This window comes from Cyprinodon tularosa, unplaced genomic scaffold (genome assembly GCF_016077235.1).
Source record: "Cyprinodon tularosa strain WSP-4 unplaced genomic scaffold, ASM1607723v1 ctg281, whole genome shotgun sequence".
Classification (NCBI taxonomy): Eukaryota; Metazoa; Chordata; class Actinopteri; order Cyprinodontiformes; family Cyprinodontidae; genus Cyprinodon; species Cyprinodon tularosa.
The window spans coordinates 475,768-497,556 of NW_024038987.1; the positions used below are offsets into that span (position 1 = coordinate 475,768).

General features: G+C 38.5%; 2 protein-coding genes across 4 annotated transcripts in view; one reads left to right on the forward strand and one right to left on the reverse strand.

Moving 5' to 3' along the window:
* Positions 1-463: 463 nt before the first annotated feature.
* faxdc2 (fatty acid hydroxylase domain containing 2) lies at positions 464-11,971 on the forward strand. The gene is made up of 9 exons (XM_038290461.1): positions 464-505; positions 2,301-2,447; positions 4,758-4,855; positions 6,824-6,927; positions 7,633-7,754; positions 9,470-9,675; positions 9,758-9,863; positions 10,272-10,438; positions 11,395-11,971. Exons 1-9 carry the CDS (start codon positions 464-466, stop codon positions 11,549-11,551), a joined length of 1,149 nt encoding a protein of 382 aa, XP_038146389.1. The 3' UTR covers positions 11,552-11,971.
* A 1,600-nt stretch (positions 11,972-13,571) lies between these two features.
* larp1 (La ribonucleoprotein 1, translational regulator) overlaps positions 13,572-21,789 on the reverse strand; it is a 68,073-nt gene continuing 59,855 nt past the window's right edge. For all 3 annotated transcript variants that reach the window (XM_038290474.1, XM_038290477.1, XM_038290473.1), the window contains 7 exons: positions 19,910-20,115; positions 19,715-19,821; positions 18,962-19,119; positions 18,732-18,876; positions 18,541-18,650; positions 16,663-16,790; positions 13,572-16,588 (listed from right to left, as the gene is read on the reverse strand). In XM_038290474.1, coding sequence (XP_038146402.1) covers positions 16,355-16,588; positions 16,663-16,790; positions 18,541-18,650; positions 18,732-18,876; positions 18,962-19,119; positions 19,715-19,821; positions 19,910-20,115 — 1,088 coding nt within the window. In that variant the 3' untranslated portion in view covers positions 13,572-16,354. The remainder of the gene's footprint in view (positions 16,589-16,662; positions 16,791-18,540; positions 18,651-18,731; positions 18,877-18,961; positions 19,120-19,714; positions 19,822-19,909; positions 20,116-21,789) is intronic.

Here is a 21,789-nt window from a genome sequence, read left to right on the forward strand (position 1 = left end):
AGTTGTAAATATCTTCTAAACGTTTACAGGTGAAAATATTCTCAGTTTGTGAGAGAACATGAGAGGGATTTCTGTCAGGTTTGTAAAATCTCTCAGCTCTAGTCTACAGGTTCTTGGCAAATACATCTAATTTTATTCTTTTTTTATTTAACTAAAAACAAAACAACTTATCATCACTACAAAATGTCCACTGCAAACAAATGCATCTAATTAAAACATCAAATCCAGTCAAAATGTTCATGCAATTTTTGTGATAAAATAATGCTGTCTAATACCATTTATCATACCAACTAGTAAAACGTTGTCTATTTAAGAAAACTTTCATCTACGGAAGAGGATTAAGGCCACTGAAAAAATAAAAAAGGTTAACAGATTTTTAAATATTATTGCAGTTTAATATGGGAATAAAGTCAGAATTCTGACTTTAATCTGAGAATTTTGGATCTTAATGTAGATGGGCACAATGAAGGAAGAGGTGGGAGCAGTCGGCTTCACTGACAAAGATGTGAGTTGTTTGAGAGGGCCAGTGACATATTGGTGGAAAATGACGGAATTAGGTGACTTTTTATGTGCCAGAGTGGTCCCCTGTGATGCTATTTCATTAATGAAAGAGCAGGTGAACAGTAGTTCACAGTAGCTAGTTTAGTCACTTAAACAGACATGGCTACAGCTTGATTCTAACATGTTTGTTAGCTGTCAGAATTCAGAGATTTAAGTGAGAATTCTGAATAAAAACTCAGAATTCTGAGAAAAAAGTCAGAATTCTGAGATTAGTCAGAATTCAGAGGGAAAAAAAGGCAGAATTCTGACTTTTTTCTCATATTATACTGAAATATAATGTAAAAATCAATTAAATTTTTTTCAGTGCCCCTTTTCCTGTTCCATGTTTATCTTAGATGGGTAAATTTACATTTCTAGTTTCTAAAGATTAATTTGATGTAACTCCAATATTTTCTCAATGTATGCATTTTTTTTTCTAGTCAAGAGTAAACAGTGGAAACATTTCTTATAAAATCATATTTTTATTTGTTTATTTTCTTGTCATTATATTGATCAATAATACCAGCTGGTCCCTCGTCTGGTTAATTCCTTACTTTAGAGAAGATAAAAATCAAACCTCACGGGAAACTGGCATTATCAAAAAACACTAAAGCGGTTCAAATGTGCTGTTTTTCTCGCATGTGAGCTTTAACCATTTTAGACAATGAATGGTTTCCCTGCTGAGTTTCAACCTTCACCTGAATACATCGTGTGGCCTTCAGGAAAATCACAGCAGGAAAGAAGGGAGAGGACTTCCGGGTTCGTTCTCTGTCAGCTGACCAGGAAGGGACCAATCAGAAGTGTGGATTAGATGTAAATAAACTCATGCAGCAGCAGCCGCATAGAGACGAGAAGACAGGAAAACTGCGGGGAAACATGGAGACTGCTCGCAGCGGTGAGTTTTTGTTTAACATGACCGTCAGAATAACTTCTATGTTAAAAACCGCTAAACGTGGATTATGGATGGAATTGAACACCGAAAACAGCAGAATTAATTTCCTATTTTAATCTGAATAATTAGGCGAAGTTCCTTTATTAATTAATGTACAGCAATGGAAAAAATGTAACTGTACTTGTTGGTTTGTTTTTTTGTTTTTGTTTGTTTTTTTAGTGATGTTTATATTTCTCAGTCTTTATAACAAGAAATTGGAGAAAACAAGTGAGGAATAATATTTTTTCCATTACCATTATTTAATGTCAGCTTTGACTTTATTAAATTAAATTTACTGTAATAATTTTTATTTTAGTCGCGCATATTTTATGGATTTGCATATATTACAACTGTTCCAGGACACGCTTATGTCTATTTAATTTTTCTTTTATAAGCGAACTGTTTCCCATTTATATCCCCTAAAATATTTTGCATAAAAAGAAAAATGCTGTTAACATGAGGCAAGTTCAAGCCGTAGTCAATCTCAATTACTGTAAAGGTGGATTATAACAGATTAAGTGTAATCATGCAAACATGATGTTTTTTTGTTTTTTTAGGAGACCATGCAACACTTAGATGATGATTTTACCATGAATATCATAATAACAATAATAACAATAGAGGAAATTGAGACCATAAAATGAAAAATCTCGATTTGTTCTAAAATAATGTGTGGCCTCTGGGATGGCAAATAGTTTCTTACTAAATCTATTGCAGATGTGTTTTTATTCTCCTAATCCTTACTACCAGAGGGCCCTTAATCTTCTGCTTGAGGCTGCATACCTGCTATTTTTCATTTATTTTTTTTGCCAGTCTTGCTTTTATTTGAAGATATTCTAACTCTGTTTCCCACATTCACAGCAGCTGTCAAACTTTACTAGTTTTGCCAGTAAAGATACGCTGTCCCTCCCTCTATATATATATTTTTGCAGAGAGGAGGAGAGCTGTGAAGAGTTCGGCAAGCAGCAGCCAACAGGTGAGAACACAGTGGCCCCATATTGGATCTTTAGGGTGAGAATTAGACGTACAGAGATTTTTCAGCTAAAAATGGCAACAGATTGTAAGTTTATAGAAGTTAGTATTATAATGCAAGAAGCTTGAGAAAACATAGTTTGTTCTTCTTAACTAGTTAAAAAAGCTTGGCTTTCAGAGGACCATGACTCCCAGTTACAGGTTAAAATGAACATGTTTTCTTATTGATCAGATAGAATCAGACTGCAGAGCTTCCACACATCTTGAAATTTGGTTTCTGGCATCATTATATTATTAAAGTGGTTCATAAATCTTTTTAAACAGAGCACAGAGAGAAGTAGGGAGAGCTGCAGATTTAAAGGGTAAACAGATTTACTGGGATATGCAACATGCAATGAAATATATCTCCAAGTTTACCAGAAAGTATGCTATGTTTCATTTAAAATGAAGCATATCCATATTTTTCTGGATGAATAGAATTGAAATTGTACTTCTAGGGATCCGTGATGTATCAATTTTGGCATCGGAATAGGCTGTTATTCGTTATTTTTGTATACGGTACATTCATGTTTTTGGGCCCTATATATATATATATATATATTGCACTAAAAGGCATCTCTCTAACATCTATAAATATAAATATTAGTTTATTATAGTTTTCTTCTGCACTCAACAATAGCAAAGCAAACTCTCACTTTAATAACTACTTTGAAATATGTTTTCAGTTTCAACATTTCTCCTGCATATGCATATGTTTCTATATTGCTTGTAATATTTGTCATTATTGCAGCATTATACAGGTTTGTTCTACCCTGCTCTGAATAACATAAAAATTCCTTTAACAGTTGACGGATAACTTGAATTCTCTAAATCTGAAGGACATGATGCAGAATTTTATACTCTTATATATTTTTTTTAAACAATTGTATTGCCATACACAAAGAATTATCTCTAAGTGAATGAAGCTATCATGTTTTTAAAGGTGACATTATGTGAGTAATGTTTTAAAGAAGGCCGTAGTCTGCAGATTTGATGTTGGTGTGAATCATGACTGATTCTTCTCTGATGCATATTTTGAAATGAATCTGCAGTTTCTCCTTGCAGACGTGTTAGAAAACAATCTTTTGTTATTCAGTGTGTCAATTACAAAGCTTTGACAGTTGCTAAAAAGGGCGTCATGATTTCTGCAGGTGCAACCCTTCAGCTGTTGTTTGCATTTTTTTTTTCCAGTTACATCATGGATCTGTTGATGTTATTGTTGGATGGAATCAATCTTGTTTTTTTCCACATTAGGAAAGCTTAAGGCCGATTAGTGACATCAAGATGCAATAATTTTGTTGTATTTACAGCTTTAAAAAATGTGATCAGTAAACTTTGTCATCTTTGGTTTAACTTTATTTCTGCCTCGTCAGTATTTGAAAATCTCTCCAAAAAATATTTAACGGAAAAAATTAGTTGAATCTTAAATGTAGGTACAGTTTGTTATCATTACCTACTCTGTTTTATTAGATGCAGGTTGTGTTTTAATGTGTGTAACATAAATGTCCACCCTTTTTTTTTTTAACTGTATCTCCATGGGAACCAGTAATGTTTGCCAACAGGCTCAACCTGATTGGTCACTTTATTCTTGTTCTGTACCGGCTGAATTTGAGCCCTGAAGGCAGCAGAGATTATAGCCGATTATGACTTTTACTTTGTACCAACAAACTCACAGTTCGTTTAGTAATTTGTTAAAAATGCATTTGACAAAGTAATAAGTCTCTCCCCCAGAAAATACAAAAAACAAAATAAAGTGGAAAAATCAAACTCTAGACCAGAGGCATTTTGGATAACACTGGCTAACATTGTTCTCAGGGTTGCCATGGCTACAGTATAGGTGACCTGGGTAAAAGCCTTTTCAGAGTCTGAAGAATGTGATTCATCTGATCTAAATCCTGCTGACTGGATTTGTCCTCTTTCTAACAGATGGGGGAGAAAAAAGCAAATTCTTTACTGTCGTTTGAAGCGATGTTGGACAAGCTGATGTCCTGTATTTTTTCTATTATTGTTTATGTGCTGATAAGTATCCAGTTGATTAAAACTGCTTCAAATCAATAGCACAGGGATGCTGTTGTTTTTAGCATTGGGAACATTTCTCTTCAGTTTTCTCTATTATGGCACAGGACCTGTAGGAATCATTTAGGTGTTGAATCATTTGGATAAAATGATCCTAAAGATGTTTTTCACCATTATGTTTTTCTGATACAGCTGAATATCTACAGATTTTCCTGTAATGAAACATTAGCGCTTATTATCATTTTTCTTTTTTTCCCAGGAGGGTGCTGGAGGACTGTGGGATTCTGTGAAGAAAGGTGCTGTTGTCATTGGATCCGGAATATTATTCTTGGCTGCCTTTGGCAACTCACTGACATGGTACAATCATCACAGAACAAGCAGCCAGCTACTAACGCACCGAACATGGTTGCAAATGGTTCAATGTACAATGAAATAATAGAATGGCAGGGAGTTAACAACAGAAAGGAAATGATTGGGAGGGGTCAGGACTGGAAAAACTAGAATGGAGAGCACTGGGTTGGTCAGTTTTACATGAACTGGCTGCTACAAGATTATACATAACAAGATAGTGAGATAAGAGGCATACATGCATTGATTTTATTGAACTGTGATTCAGAACCACATGGAATTCTATTAGCAAAGGGAAGGTTTTAACCACTCACAGTAAACTAAGCAAAGTTAGTAGCAAGTATGGCTTATTTTTCAATGTTAAAAGGTTTTTAAGTTGGGTTTGGAGTTACACTTTAGATTTTGGCTTTTTTATGGTCTTTATTTTTTTTAAAAAGTAAAAAAAATACTAAATAATGATTATCTTTATCGACTGATCTGCAAGGTTAATATAGTGATACATTTTTCAGCCATTTTGCATGGTCACGTGTAACAGAAGCAGAAAGCTTCTCTGTTATAAAGCCATTTGCAGGTGCAGGTGTATAGACGAGACAAAATAGGACATTGTGGGGTTTGATTGGTTATGTAATATAACAAGCTGAGACAAGATCTGACTAAACGCCATGAGATCTCACTCAGCATGTCGAGGCAGGAACGTGTTGATTGCAAGTGAACTGGCAGGTGCATTACAATGTTGGTATAAAAGTGTTAGAGTAGGATTACTTTCCTGTAACCTGATCAGTATTTTTGCTGTTAGTATAGGAATAATTTACCCTTGGAATAAGAATTACTAATGTTGGCATTTAGCATAGTGTTTCCCTGTCATGTAAATTCTATTATAGGAACAAAGGTATTTAATCTTTTTATATTCATTCTTTTTTCCTGTTTATTATTAAATTTTTTTTTTTTTTCTATGTTCAAACATTATTTGGAAACTTTTATTGGAATATGTAATTATTAGATAATATCTATTTAATATTCTATTACTATTGAAATACTTTCAAAACCGTTGTTAGTAATAATTGCATAAAGAGGTTAGCCAAACATTTGTCTCCTGATATTTCATTTACTTATTTTAGGTTTTTAAAGTTGTTCTTTACTATTATGCTATTTATCATGGATACCATTTTAAATCTGAGAAAATAAGTTTTTCCAAAATCAATTTTCTGGCTTTGGTTGAAAATTTAAAGCTATAAGACAAGGCAAGGAAAGGCATCTTTATTTGTATGGCACATTTCAGCAACAGGGCAATTCAAAGTGCTTTACATAAAATCAGTTAATAACACTTCAGCTGCATAAATGGGAGCTTTGGAACGATAATATTAATTAATGAGCAGGGTCAGTATTAGCCAGAGGATAAAATCATATGCTTGGATGTAGATATATAATGTAAATGTTAAAGCATAAATCAGCCTTAAAACACAACTGAACTCTTTTACTGTTTATGTAAATTCTAATGGGGGCTCAGCTGCTCTTTTAGCTGCTTTATCAAGTAAATAAATCAATTTCTTTTGTTTGTACATCTATTTGTTTTAGGGTACGCTTTAAAGTGTATTTAGTAGTTTTCTTTGGTTGTCATACTATTGATTTTTAGTCATTAGATATCAAAAATCGTTTGTATGCCAGGATTTGAGGTTTTAGTATTGAACTTTTCTTTGAATAAAAGATTCAAAGGTTTAACTTTATTGTTAGTCTTTTTATAAATGAATGTTGTGTGGTTTTCCAATTACATTACAGTTGATCTTTATGGTGTGACTACTTGCTAATGTTTTGATTTCTAATCTGGATTGAGTTTTGCTCATATCTGAAATAAATTAGCATGATAGTTGAGATATGTGCACTTTTATAAAAAAAAAAAATGAATACAGAAGCAGGAAAAAGCAGTAATGACTACACAAGAAATGAAGTTTTTAGCAAAGTTGTGACGTCTCCCCTCAGGCACCTTCAGAGATTCTGGGGAGCTTCAGGAGACTTCTGGCAGACCTTGTGGACGAAGGTGTACCTGGCCTTTGAAGGTCATGATGCCGCTTTGTTCTTCGTAGGTAAGATGTGTGATCATCTGATAACGCCCTAACGAATCCCCCTCCCACCTCCCAGTGTTACGACAGGTATTGAATGTGTTTAGCTGCTTATGCTTAAACTGTGACCTTTTTCTATCATATAGTTTGTGTTGGTCTCCAATGATCTGCATTGATGTCTGAATCCGCTTTATAACTGAATTGGGGGTTGTATTTTTATAATACATGTTATTCTGTTTTTTTAGGGAATTTATGAGGCTCCAAAATGGCTGCCTGCGTTTGATATTAACAGAAAAAGGAAGCTGTGGTCAGTCATGACCTCTAGTGTTTACTCACTCTGTTCAGTCATGAACTCAATTGCTCCCTATTTGGATATTATCTGTGTCTATGTCTAAACCTCTCACACAATCCAAAAAGATCTCCCATGTTTGCTGTGCAACTTTAGAATGTGTATTTACAGCAAACTTGAGGAAAAATGAACTGCTTCTAATGCATGTTATATTTTTTTATTTTTTTTTTATTTATTTATCCTGACTGCAGAATGATTTTTAGAGAATAGTTGGTTTGTTGTTCAAGCATTCTTCGGGTGATACTGTGGTGCGACTTAAATATTACTGTAATGTTTTAGCTCCAGGTTGAATTGATGGGTCTCTGGAGATTATCTAACTTCAGTCACAAGGATTTTTCATCATCTCCCTTGTTTCTTGTTGTTTTATTTCTGCCTTACAGGAACCATGTTGGCCCCGACTTTGGTGTTCTGGGTGTTAAATGCTTTCCTACTGCTGGTAGACACCACTGGTAAACCATCTTTCATCACTCGCTATCGCATCCAGGAGGACAAGAATACTCCAGTAGGTTCCTCTATCTTTAAAAAAAAAAAAAAAAAGAAGCTCAATGTTCTTTACTCTATTTTTTCCATCTCCAATCGATATGTGGAGAAACTTCCTGAAGCAGCTCAACTCGGTAAATTAGTGTTATTAATCTAGTTCTGACGGGTCACATCTCTACCTGAGCAGGTCAGATGGGATGGTCTGCTGTGTGTCTGAGCAAAGTCCTCTCACTGTATTTGATTAACAGATGTTGTTGCAAAGCGCAGAGATAAACTGATTATCTGTCAGAGATTATGTCCAGGAACACGTTGCACACAGGAAGCTCGATCACTGATGTAATAAAAATGATTCAGGTTGTTTGTTCTAATGAGCCGTGCTGGTTGAAGGAACCAACCGGTCTGTTCTGGTGTCTTGATGCAGATGTAAACATCTGTGTCTGATGGTTCTTTTTGATCGCTTCCCACAGTTTTAGGGATCATCACCTTAGTGGCTTGAGTTCATTCTTTGGATCTCAGGGGTCTATTTGGAACCGGTTCTATCTCCTCTGTTCTTCCAGGTTTGCAGAGTTCCTTCTGCATGCTTCCCTTTAGGTTTCACAGTATCTTCACAGTCTGGACCTTGACTGCAACACCTATTTGTGATTAATAGATAATAGAGGGGTTTTTGCGTGTTTAAACCAGTATGCCCAACGTGTGGTCTGTGGACCATTTAAGGGACTTTGGAAGGAGTTTTTACGGCCCCAATTTGCAATTTTAAAAAATGCTGCTAAACTGTTCTTGCAGCAAAAGCAGCTGATGTAGTTAAAATACAAATTCAGATTACTCTGTCAGCACTGTGAAAATACCTTCTTTTTTTATGTATTGAAAAGAAGGGAGACAAATCAATCCAAAATATTGAGGGCTATTAGATATTTTAAGTTTTGTTGATTTTCAGTTTCCCTTTTCCAAATTTTGGATAAACAAAATCTGGAAATATCGATACTATTAAATATTTTTTTTTTGTTTTTGTTAAAAACTTAAAGTCTCCTGAAAACTGAAATTATATAGTAGGACCCATAATAAAATGTTTGAGACACTCAGAATGCACATATATGTAACACACACAATTAAAAACACTTGAACAAGCATCCTTAGAAGCCTTTGGAAGGTCCCTCAAACTAGGACAAAAGGGAAAAAACAAAAGACAGATGGAAAAATTTCCTTAAAGATGTTCAGGTTGAACTGTTTTTTTATAATTAGCTTTGGATTGTACATTCACATCAATTTAAAGCAAAAAGCAATTGACCTAATGACTGAGGTGAGCTCATAACATTCGGTTTCATGGTTATTTACACCCCCATATTCCCCCTGTCCCTATTGATTATTAACCTGTAATCTTTAATGACGGACGCACATTTAAAGTGCAAAGTGCTGGCTCTGAATGGACCTTGTTCTTTAACATAAACACATTCTGTTGCCGAATGTCTGACATTCAGGGTTCATGGTTTAAACCTGGTCATGAAAAGCATTGAAAAATCTAAAGTATTTAGTTAAATGGAAAAAAAAAAAAACAGACCATAAGTGATTTAAAAAAAAGATTTTCTAACATGGTGGGAAATACAGAAAAATACAAAAATCTATCAAACTGTACTGTTACAAAAAAGGTGTTTTTTTGTTGTTTCTATTGTGTGTATAAGAACAAACAGATGTATGAACTGAGAAGATATGAAAACGGTTCTGACTCATCTCTTCCTATAGGTGGATCCTGTGAAACTGAAGCAGGCTGTGAAGACCGTTCTCTTCAATCAGGTGTTCATCTCTGGACCCATGGTGGTGGTCGTTTACCTCCTGGTGAGCTGGACAGGAGACCCATGCGGCCCAGAGTTGCCCACCTTCCACCGGGGCCTCATTGAGCTGGCCATCTTCTCCATCCTGGAGGAAGTCCTGTTTTACTACTCGCACAGGCAGGCAGCCTTCGCTTTATTCCGCTGGATGGTGGCATGATGAAGATGCTTCTGATATATATTTTTTCTTCACCAATCTCAGGTTGTTCCACCATCCCAGCCTCTACAAGCATTTCCACAAACAGCACCATGAGTGGACCGCTCCCATCGGAGTCGTCTCCATCTACGCCCATCCTCTGGAGCATGTGGTAAAGCCTTTATTTACGTCTATTTTAGTCAAACAGAAAATGGGTTTTTAATGCATTAGAGAGAAAATGCATTATAATGTCCATTTAACAAACCAGGAATTTTTCATTGTTGTGTGTAAAATTGGTGCAGATGGAGTGCACAGCTCATCTGCTTGGCTTGGTGCAGTCACAATAAGGAAGACCAAAATGATGGAGTGTTAAACACTTTAGAAAATTTAACACCAATCCAAGTGCATCTGGTTGCACTCTGAATTAGTCTTAAATTAACTCTCTACATAGTGTATATCTTACTCCAGTTGTTGTTCTAATAACTCTAAAAGTTCTTTGACACTGCATATTTAACACTGTTGAATTTACCATGAAAAGGTGCTCAGGACGTTTTAAAACTAACGTTTCCTTTGCTGTCAGATCTCCAATATGCTGCCTGTGGTAATCGGGCCTGTGATAATGGGTTCGCACATCACTACCACCTCGGTGTGGTACTGCCTGGCTCTGGTGAGCACCACCATCTCCCACTGCGGCTACCACCTCCCCTTCCTGCCATCGCCAGAGTTCCACGACTTCCACCATCTGCGGTGAGGCTTTACTCAGACATTTAAGGTCAAGGGTTAGAAAATTGAAATATCAAACCTATATCTCTGTCGGCTCCTCACACAAAAGTATTAGGACAATTCAGTCGTTAACACCAACAATCTTCTGGATTCCTATATAACTTATGAGTCCATGCTACACCAAATCAAGTCATTTATGTACATATAAACATAAACACACGTGGCTAGACAACTCAATACTACAATTCTTACCCATAGCTCACACTACCACAACCATTTCAAATATACACACACACACGTGTGTGTGTGTGTGTGTGTATATATATATATATATACATATATACACACACGTGTGTGTGTGTGTATATATATATGTATGTATATATGTATGTATATATATGTATATGTATATATATATGTATATATGTATATATATATATGTATATATGTATATGTATATACATATATATATATATATTTATTTATACACACGCACACACATATACACACTTTTTGCAAAATGAAACCACGAGGAGTTCACGAGGAGTTCTGGATAAAGCATATTGGCAGACGAAATAGATTTTAAATACAAAATGTTTTTTATTTTGGTGTAATTAATTAACTAATTTAGTAATTACAATTACCAAATTAGTTAACTTTTATTACTATAATCGATTATGATTAATCTAATTGTTTCAGCCCTAAGATCAATCCAGTCTGAGCTGGTCAGTATCAGGATTCTGTTAAACCTGCGGGTAATACTCTCTACTACTCATGTTCCGAATGATGTAGTAGGGTAAAAATGCTGCAGTCCAGCAGGTTATATCTCATCTTTTAATGTTATTGTCCAACTGGAAGTATTGTTGACATGTTGGAGTGACTCAGACTTTAGTTTGTGAAACAAGGACTTTAAATATTGATCTGGTTACTAGAAATTTCCTCACTGAATGAATCCAATAAACCGTCTCTTCTGGTTTCAGGTTTAACCAGTGTTACGGTGTTTTTGGCGTCCTGGACCGGCTCCACGGCACTGATGCAAAGTTCAGGCAGACGAAGCAATACGAGCGGCACACCCTGCTCACCAGCCTTACCCCGCTCACCCAGAGCATCCCTGAAACGCCTAAGAAGGGCCAGTGATCTGCGGCCTCTTGCTTTTTAGTTCTCAGTCAGTCAGGACTTCATTGATTGTAGTCATTTTAACTCAACTTTTTAACCATTCCTGCAAACTAATTCATTAACATGTTATAATCTAATTATTTCATAAAGGAAATGTTGATCATCTCCTTCCTTCTATAGTGCAGTTTTGCAAGGATATGGACAGTTATGCTGGTGTTGAATCTAAGCTTTATTTCAATTCCTAATCTTCTCTAGCAGCACTTAAAGCTCAGCAGTTTACGCACTTCTGACATGTTTACGACAGAAGAGATGCTGACAGGAGCAGCACTTTAGAGGCATTTGGACCCAAACATGTCTGAAAGCATTATGGCCCTCCCTTTGGGGAATGCAGATGGTGTTCTGGGATGTTCTTTAAAAGATTAAAATACTTCAGAAATGTCATTTCTATGTGCTTTATTTTACTGCACTTTTTAAAGTTTATAAAAAATTTGCTGATTATTTAATCTTGTTTTTTCAAAAAAGGGAAGAATAAATCAACCCTTGCAGATAGAAATATTTGAAGTTTGTTTTTAATTCACTGATTAGGCACCTTCATAAAAAATATTTTTTCTTTTACACACCCCCAGCTGCTGCCAGCACTAAACAAGCCCTGCTTGGGAGATGAACCTTGCCAACTCTCAATTTTTCTTCAAGGGAACTGGACCAACACAGTGAAAGATTGTGGCCTTAAAAAAACAAAAAAATGCTTTTCAACAGATGGCCCTAGAATTCAGTTAATTTCAGTGCATAGAACGCTGACAGATGAGGTGAAACTGGGTTAGGCTACAGTCCCCCAAACAGCATCAGGTTATGCACCTCCAGCAAACCGAACTATTCCATAAAATTGTAAATAAAATGCTTTTGTTTTTTATTTCATCCCAATTCAGTCATGAAATTCTTCAGCATAAGAATATTAACCGACATGTTTTAACTAACATTACAGCTGAATAACAAAATGGTAACAACTGAACTAAAGATCAAATTAAGTGTGTAGTGGGAGGGCTGGCCGTATTGTCTGCGGTTGCCATCATTGTCCACATGTAGGCGCTGTGCTTCATATGGTGCCTAAAGTTGAAAAGCTCAGAGAAGCAGGTTGGTAAGGGAAAATGTGTTTCTGTTGCCTGTAGGTCAAGGTAGAAAGTCGCTTCTTACATAGAGAAGGGAATAGCCCTTTTCCTTATTTTCCGGTGCCTCCCCCACACCCCCTCTTTGAAAACTACTGGTAGGGCTAGAAGACAACATCCCAAAGTTTGAGTGCATACAGCCACCCGAAAATGAGAGCATGGCAGAACTACACTAAAAACTACCAAGACATGAACCAACAGGACAAGCAGCGAATCAGTAATCAGAAACAGGTAACTGGAGGAGCTGCAGCTCAGGTAGAATGTTTCTTGAAGAGGGTCTAGTTATGAAATCTGGCCTTTCTGGAAGAGCGATAAGAAGGAAGTCATGCTGCTGTTAGACACAGAACTCGACCAACATTAATGGACATTCATATTCTGATGAGAAAACAAAAAAATAAAGAGGTACTGGAAAAATACAATCCCAATCTAGAACCCCATCCAATCAGATTTTTTTTTTTGTACAAACAGGGGAGGAGATGAAAAGAAAACCAGTCTTTAGAAACCTAAATTCTGTTGAGAAAGTGGGATTTACTAACTGGATGGGGTGAGCTTAACTGCAACACTTCATTACCTTGTGTTGGTGGTACTGCAGGTCCAACTAAAAGACACTGAAAACGAATGTATGCACGGTTCCCCTTCTTTGCATGAATGAATAACTGGATCTGCAACAGTTGGGGAGCAGGAGCAGCTTTAACCTGCAGAGGTCACCAGGCACTGGGATGGAGCCGTTCCTACACGGCATTTAGTGGGAATGGACCCAAGACCTTCTGAGGAAACGGGGCTTCAAGAAAATGAGCCACTAAAGGGTTAATAAAGAATGGATAACCTCTGCTTCCAGTATGAACCCCCCCCCACAAATGACCACACAGCAGCTGCTGTTTTAAGGTTTTTTTGTCCATTTTCTGTTTTTTTTTTTTCTTTATTAAAGGAAAAGCAAAATTACTACAAATTACAAATAACACTAATAGCGAATCACATCAGCCTACAAAGCAGATATTATGAATATTAAATGTTATAATACAAGATCTCATTCAAGTATTTTACATTTTTTTCCACTTGATATATTTTTTTGTTCCTTTTATCCTCATTTTCATCTTTTTTTTTCCTCATGAGAAGCCCAGGATAAGGAAATGAACTTTTGAATGGTTCAGTTAGTTCTTATTCATATGGCTTTATGGAAACGTGTCCTTTGTATTCAGTCTCATAAGCAGCCATATTCCACCCAATCTCCAGTCAGGATAATCCATCTCTCCTTTCCGGGCAAACGGAGCAGGAAGCACCCCTTAATGTTTGTATGGGAGGCTAGCAGCAGCAGTTCAATGCTGTAAACTCCCACAATAAAATATTCTTTCCATCCAAACAGGTAACGGTCGCATCAGAGGGAGCTCAAAAGGGAAGAGAGGGTTAGTCAGTCAGTCAAGCCTGCAGCTTAAAGCCCCCACATTTCCGGAAAACTTATTTTTTTTTTTTCTTTTCCTGTCGCTGTTCAGATTCTGTCCATCAGCTCCGATAAAGACCATATTTGATCCAGGGACAAATGCATTGTTACGTCCAGACTGAAAAACAAAACACTGACAAGACGAAGGGCTTCAACATTACAACAGTGAGGCGGACCTGATCGGCGAACAGGCAGAGATTCAGATGATCAGAGGACCAGCAATACGGATGCATCCTGACAATTAGAATATCAGCAAAACACGAGCATGAAACTTTTTTTTTGTTTTTTAAGATTCATTAATATTCCTGTTTATATTGAAGATTATGGCCTTCAACTGATAAAAACCCCAAACTATGTTTGCCAAAAATTTTAATCAGGAAAAAAGATAAAAATTCTTTAAAAAAAAACAAAAAGCATGTTATGGCTCAAATGATAGGAGGATTCTGGTTGTTCACTTCACAGAATGCTGTATCCATGCATGTCAGAGAAAAGTGGTGTGAAAGAAAAAAATGTAGTGGAAAAAATGTTGCTCTGCTGACAGGCTTTGTGGAGAAGCTTATTTATTTGCAGCAGAACTGGGCAGCTGTACCCACACAGTACCAGAACTTTTAAGAACCAATGGTGTATAGGTGCAGAGCAGCTGAAGGCTTCGGTTAAAGCCAGAACGCCTCAGCAGAACCACAGGCTGATCGCCTCCAACCCAAACAAAAGGAACCAAAACCAGCTCTGAACTAGATATGGACAGAACCTTTAGGGAGGCAAACATCTCTCACATTTCCTAAATTGCTTCAGTCTAATATTTTAACCATCTGAGGAAATTAATTTCAGGCTTTTTATTAGCTTTAAGCCAGAACCATCAAAACCAACTGAAAAATCTTTAAATGTGTTTCACTTTTAAAAAATAATTTATCTCCAGCTAAACTCAAACTTTTCAGCTTTGGCAAAATTACAATTTCAAACATTACTTAAAGGTAAAAAAAAAAAAGAAAAAAAGGTCAGCTGATGATTTCATGATTAGTTTCTCATGCTACTGTTGGACACTTTCGCTCCTTTTTTAGGTAGTCAAACTAAATACAACCAGATGTGAACGTTACAACTGATGTTCTTCCATTCGAACCAGAGGCCGCTCTAAAGGACGACTGAAAACACAGCGAGTTGAAATGAGGAAGAACTTAAAAGTTATTTTTAAAAGAAAAATTTAAAGACATGTAAGGCATATAAATCCTCTGATCTATGAACAATAAAAGCTAGCAGGGAGCCGAGATCGCTTCACTTCATCTGTTCGGTTCACATTTACACAGGCGTTGAAATCCCCGCTCCTCTGGGGCGTCGGCAGGTCCGGTCCGGTCTGGTCCTGTTCGCACTCGTTAGTGTTCAGGCCTGCGACTGATGTGTGAAAGAAGCGTAGAGGTTCCAACTCTGTCATCAAGGAATCCAGACAACGGTGGTTAAGCATCGCTGATGGATGGATGTGCAGAGGGATGGATGGATGGATGGATGGATGAAGGAGGAGCACCGTGAAAGAGGTCATCTTCAGTTCTCACTTCAGTTTGTTATGATGCTTTCTGAGGGAAGGGTGACCAACTTCCATCAGGAATCTCAGAGTTGTAACAGAAGCAATGAGGCGTGGAAGACTGTCAAACCAGACGGATGGGATCTAAAGGAAAACATGGCAGCCACAGCACCACCTAGTGGCTGCTACTGCAAACAGCCGTGAAGAAAAAACGTAACAAGGAGGCGGGCATGCATCCGGAAGCAGTAAAACCATCAAAATAAGGCAACTTTTGACAATCTAGTTTATAACGAGGGGTCGAAGCAAGTCTCATCATTTGGCTCCTTAATAGTGCCCCCCTAATAGTCCAGCAATAAAATAAATCAAATAGGTCTGATGTTGAGCCTCTTAATGGAAAGTAAAGCCTGCAGATGGAAAGTTTAGTCGCTCGGTCCGAACCCCTTTGGTCCAGATGGCTTTGAGCAGCTAGGAGGAGTAAAAACCTTCCAGTTAGCAGGTTCACCAAGCGGAGCGGGCAGGGGGAGGAAACGCATCAGAACTTTCATTCTTTAGTGATTCAGCATCGAATTAAAACTTCGGAAAAGGTAAAATTAATCAATAAAATAAGATTGATAAGAGCCCCTCCCCCTTCGGTGGCACAGAGACAACCGGCGACATGCAGGCGTGGTCAGGTCGATCCGTGCAGATGGTTGGCGTCCCCGGCTGTGGAGTTACTTCAGTGTTTTGGCGTCTGGTGCGGGTTCTGCAGAGGGAGCGGGGGGTTTCTGGTTCTGGTTGGTGGGTTTGGCAACGTCCTTAGACGAAGAACCTGAAGCAGTAGCAGGAGGGGCCGGACCGGCGCCGCTCGCCTGGCTGTGGGGCCGACTCGAGGACTGAGAGTGATGGCGGCGCCGGCCGTCCCCGCTGGACGGGTGTCTCCTACGTACCCCCTCCTCTATCGGCGGCTGGAAGCAGAAAAAAGGCAGTTTTAATGGGGGAAGCTAGTGACGGATCTCCGACCTCAGCTGTTTCCACTCACATCGATCCTGAAGTCCTCCAGACGCTTGAACTTGCTCAGACACTCCTGCAGTTTGGGGTCGATCTCCAAGTTCTTGGCTTTGGAGTATTTGAGGAAGGCCCAGAACTTCTCCAGTCCATAGAGCTGACCTGAGATCAGGGAGGAGAAAACGCTTTCATTTATTCAATAAAGACAAGGTTGATTCTGTGTCGTATAAGTATTCAAACCCCTTAAAAAAAAAAAACTAAAAAAAAAACTTACCAAAATAACTCAGTATTAGACTGTTACCAAAATGTCTGAAAAGTGTGGCATGCATTTATTTTGAGCCTCAATCTTTAGCAGAGCACCCCTCTCCTCTAAGTCTTCTACTACTATAAGTCAACTCCCTTTAGGACTTTGACGAGGCCAAGCTAACACACACATAATTTGATAAAAGGGTTTTCCTCCTGTCCCAGTCCAGTCCTTAAAAGCTGCATTGTCTAGATGCGTCACTTTCCGGACCCTCTATGCATCGGATTCAAATTTGATGGGGAACAGATACATCTAAAAGTGTCAGGATGGTAGTTCCTGAGGAGGGGACATTAGCACCCCTCCTGGATTGCTGATAGCCCAAAAAAAGAAGCCAAATTGGCTATATTGGTACTCCCCATGGAGATGTGCAGTAAAAATGCCTTCAGGTGTAACATTTGACTGCAAAAACAAGCAGTTTGTCGGCTGTAGGAAGACATTTCCCAGGTAATTTCAGTCAGTGGATGTACTAACCAAGAAAATCCATATATACGGCAATGTATCCTATAGTATAGTATGTAGCGCAACATTAGTCTGGCTATTTCAGACTGACTCAAAGATATTGACAGAGTTAGACTCGACATTGTGTCTAACATTACAAAATAGAAAGTAATTCATTGTGAAATGTCAATGTAGTCATCCTTCATTAAGAGGATGACGCTGTCGTTTTTGTTACGTTTGTTGTATTTGTGATTTTAAAAAGTCATGTGCTGAAATATGTTGCTTATTAAATTGACGAAAATAAAGCAACTCAAACATTTTTAAAGGCTAATGCACGGACACAGCATAAAAGTATATGCCTTCATGCATGCATAATAATTTGCAAATAGTAACACACTATAGCCTTAACAGAAATGTATTTGTAATTCAGTCTTTATGTGATATCTTGAAATTATATAGAATACGCAATTACCATAACAATGTAATCAATACATGTATATTCGGTGTACATCATCCATTTAGCACTTTTGGCACGTTTATTATTATGCTCCATTAACACATTAATGTTGTTGTGATGAGTTTGTATAATATATCATATTAGATCATATTTATAGACTTCATAATGACTATGCAATGTGATGTGCCTATATTTTTATTATAAGTTAAAGTAATCTACTTATGCTATGAAACAGCAAGTGTCAGTCAAAGTGAGGAATTAATATTAATTTTAAGACTTAAGCCCTTCTGAAAATGAGAAAATTGTTCGATGCTGGAGTGCAGATATTGTTTACACCGAGCATGGTCTAACTAGGGAGTACCAATATGGCGGCCGGTGGCTTCACTCAATCCCGTACTACCTAGGGCTATCAGCAATCTACTGAATAAATGGAGATCAGTGGTTTGGACCTCCATCAAGCCTCTATTGAGGTTGTCCTACATTAAGCTTCTTTCATCTTGTCTTTAGTTCTGAGATTCAGCCAGAACAAATTCTTCTTCGTTTTTTAATTCAGTTTAAAAACGTTTGCAGTCTCCTCTTTTTATGGCTACACGCCACAATATTCAGATATTATAACTCATGTTATATTTTCTATCCACTTCCTAAAATCAAACCCGTCTGTCATAAAGTCATCATTACATGTGTCCTATTTAAACTGCTGCTTGTTTCCTCACCTGCTTCGTAATCCTTCATGGTTTCCTCCTGGAAGTCCTTAAAGATGTCCGGTCTGAACTTCCTCTCCAGGCCGTAGCTGTAGTACCGGAACAAACATTCCAAACCGTACCTGCAGAACAGAAGCAGCTTCCCGCTTTGAACTCTGAACTACATCACCCATGTTTTAAACCCTCCTCCATCCAATCGCTACCTGTAGCCCTCTTTGCCGTCCTCCACCACCAGCTGCCTGAACTCCTCGTACATCTTTCTGTTGAAGTGATCCCGCAGGAAGAACGACCAGAAACGGAACAGCGTGTTCATCTCCTGTGACTGGCCAATTCCGAGCCGCTTCCTCTCTGTGATTGGTGGAAATAACATCAGTTTTAGTGGTTATATTTCAATAAATAAGAGCTGCAACCAGCAGATGGTTAGGGGACGCACCGTTGAGGCAGCGCCGGCGGTACTTGTGGTAAACATGTTGCGTGAAGCCGTTCTCCTTCAGCAGCTCGTGTGACGGGTGCTGGAACTTGGGGAGGGACTGAGGCGTGCAGCCGATGTTGCTCAGGGCAGGGGTGCCTTCAGAAGGACTGGCATTGGAGCTAAAGGGGAAGGGAAGGGGAGTGAGTGAGTGAATGTTCCTATAAATGTGGGAACTCCTGAAGCCTTTAGTTTTATTATTCATTTTTCTTATATGGAAGTTTCTAGTTTTTTTTATCATCTGCATCTAAAAGGGACGTAGCACTCAGACCAGCTTGACTGCTCCCTTAAAATGGGAAAGACACGAGAACAAAGGGTACCAAGTGTTCATGGCTCCAAGAACGCAGCATCAGATTATAGATGCACAACAGGTCCATATTCAAGCTCTGCTTAACAATTACATATATGGGCAGGCAGGACGACCTTTACTTCCAGTTGTTCCAACACCTGGTATAGATCTTGGTGAAATCTTAAGGTGTTGTGCAGACATCGTATCGAGAAGAATCAAAGAAAGTACTGATATATGAGAGTACACTACAATCTATAATTCTTCTCTCTGTCCTGTTTTCTTTATATTGCGCCTTAATTCCCAATGATAATCAAAAGATTCAGAATAACCAGAAATGTGGCAAACCAGGCGGGACAACCAGATGTTTAGTCATAGTCTGACAGCACTGGAAAAACTCTTTGCGCTGATTTCATCAGGTTAAAGTCTACCTGACAGAGGCGGTGCGGGAGCGATGTTCTCTGGAGTCCATCACCCAGCCCACGTGACACTCCAAAGGCGGATTGGAGCTGTGCCGAGTCTTCCTCTTCCTTGGTGTCTGAAACAACACAAAAAATGGCATCAATGATATAGCTGATCACTATTCCTCACGAACAGTCAGCATTCCATCGTGGAGGGCGGCGTACCTTTGCATCAACGGGACGACTCTCCTTCACCACTGGGTAGAACCGTGGGGTCATGGTCGGGTCCTTGCGGTGGGGTGTGCGAGGCGTGCGGGGCGTCCGGGCACTGCGGTAGTTTGGAGACTCAGGCACGGTGGTGGGGAGAGAGCGGGCTGCAGAGGACGGCTCTGGAGCACCAAAGAGTTTGTTTGCTAAAGCGTCTGTGGGGACTGGAAACAGGAAGTGAACAATGAGCGACCGAGGAGGCAGCAAGGGCGTCTCAGATCAAATATGATTTAGATCGACCTGCTCAAAATGTCTGATGCAGTGATGGCGTCACCTCAGCCCTGTGCCACCCATAACTCAGTATTAGACTGTTAAACACCAAAGATTTCTAAAACTGAAACCTATTTAGGCAAACAGAAGAGTCTAAGAAGTGGCAGCATATTAAAGGAATAGTACACCCAAAACATGATTAGCCTTCATTTTCTACTCACCCCCATGCTTAACAACACTCTGGAGTACTTTTTTGATATCTCAAATGCATCTGGAGATCTGGGAGGCTTCTTGCTGTCTGCTGACATTCAAATAATGGAGGTCTATGGTGCCCGAGGCAGAAAGGTCCATAAAAGTCCACAAAAAACGTGTCAATATTCCTCCATACTGCTCGTCCAATGTATTCCAAGTGTCCTGAGTGGGTAGCATCCAGAATTTACTCGAAACAAAGTCATTTAGAATGTTTTTAGAGCATAAACAGTAGTGTATAGGACTTCCTGAAAGCGCGCACATGCGCGTTCACGACGCTACGGAAGCCGGCAGACCAAACCAGCGCATTCAGCTCGGCAAAGAACTCATGCTCTTCCTCAACACTGAAGTCCTCAGACATTTTTCTTTCGTTGTTTCTTTCTTTGCACAGGTAAACAGCACATTTCTTCTTCTACGCTTGCATTATTGGCAGAGCAGACGCTGAATGCGCACTTTCATCTGGTTTGGTCTGCCGGCTTCCGTAGCTTCGTGAACGCGCATGTGCGCGCTTTCAGGAAATCCTATACACTACTGTTTATGCTCTAAAAACATTCTAAATGACTTCGTTTCGAGTAAATTCTGGACGCTACCCACCCAGGACACTTGGAATACATTGGACGAGCAGTATGGAGGAATATTGACACGTTTTTTGTGGACTTTTATGGACCTTTCTGCCTCGGGCGCTGGGTACGTCCATTATTTGAATGTCAGCAGACAGCAAGAAGCCTCCCAGATCTCCAGATGCATTTGAGATATCAAAAAAGTACTCCAGAGTGTTGTTCAGCATGGGGGTGAGTAGAAAATGAAGGCTAATCATGTTTTGGGTGTACTATTCCTTTAAATAAGAGATTACATTCATAATATTAGGCAAAGTACTTAAATCACTTCATTAATAGACTTATGTTTCATAAACGAAAATGGTGTTAAAAGTATGTTAAAATTTTTTTTTAAAACAATCCACTGGACTTTGTTTCCAAGTTTGAAGAAGTTTCACTTCCCATCCAGGAAGCTTTTTCAATTCAAAATGTCAGGAATAGTGTCGAGTTCAAGGTTTTATACAGTAGCCTAACAAAGCCTTGTTTTTGTGTTAAAAACACAAAAAGTATGATTCACTTATGTTAAAAGTATTTGTGTTTCTTCCCACTAGTGGCCTTTACTTGAAAGTGAGCTGACAGGAAATGGGGTTGGGAGAGAGGGGCAAAGGTCAACGGGTTGCACGCCTAACTCCTGCGCCACCATCATGCCCCAAGTAGTGAATTTTATTGGGGGGAAAAAAACAAGCAAAAACATAAATTAAATACATCTCCATGTGATATTTCAGTGATATCTTACAGGGAAATAACCTTTATTTATAAAAAGGTTAAAACCACCAATTTTAT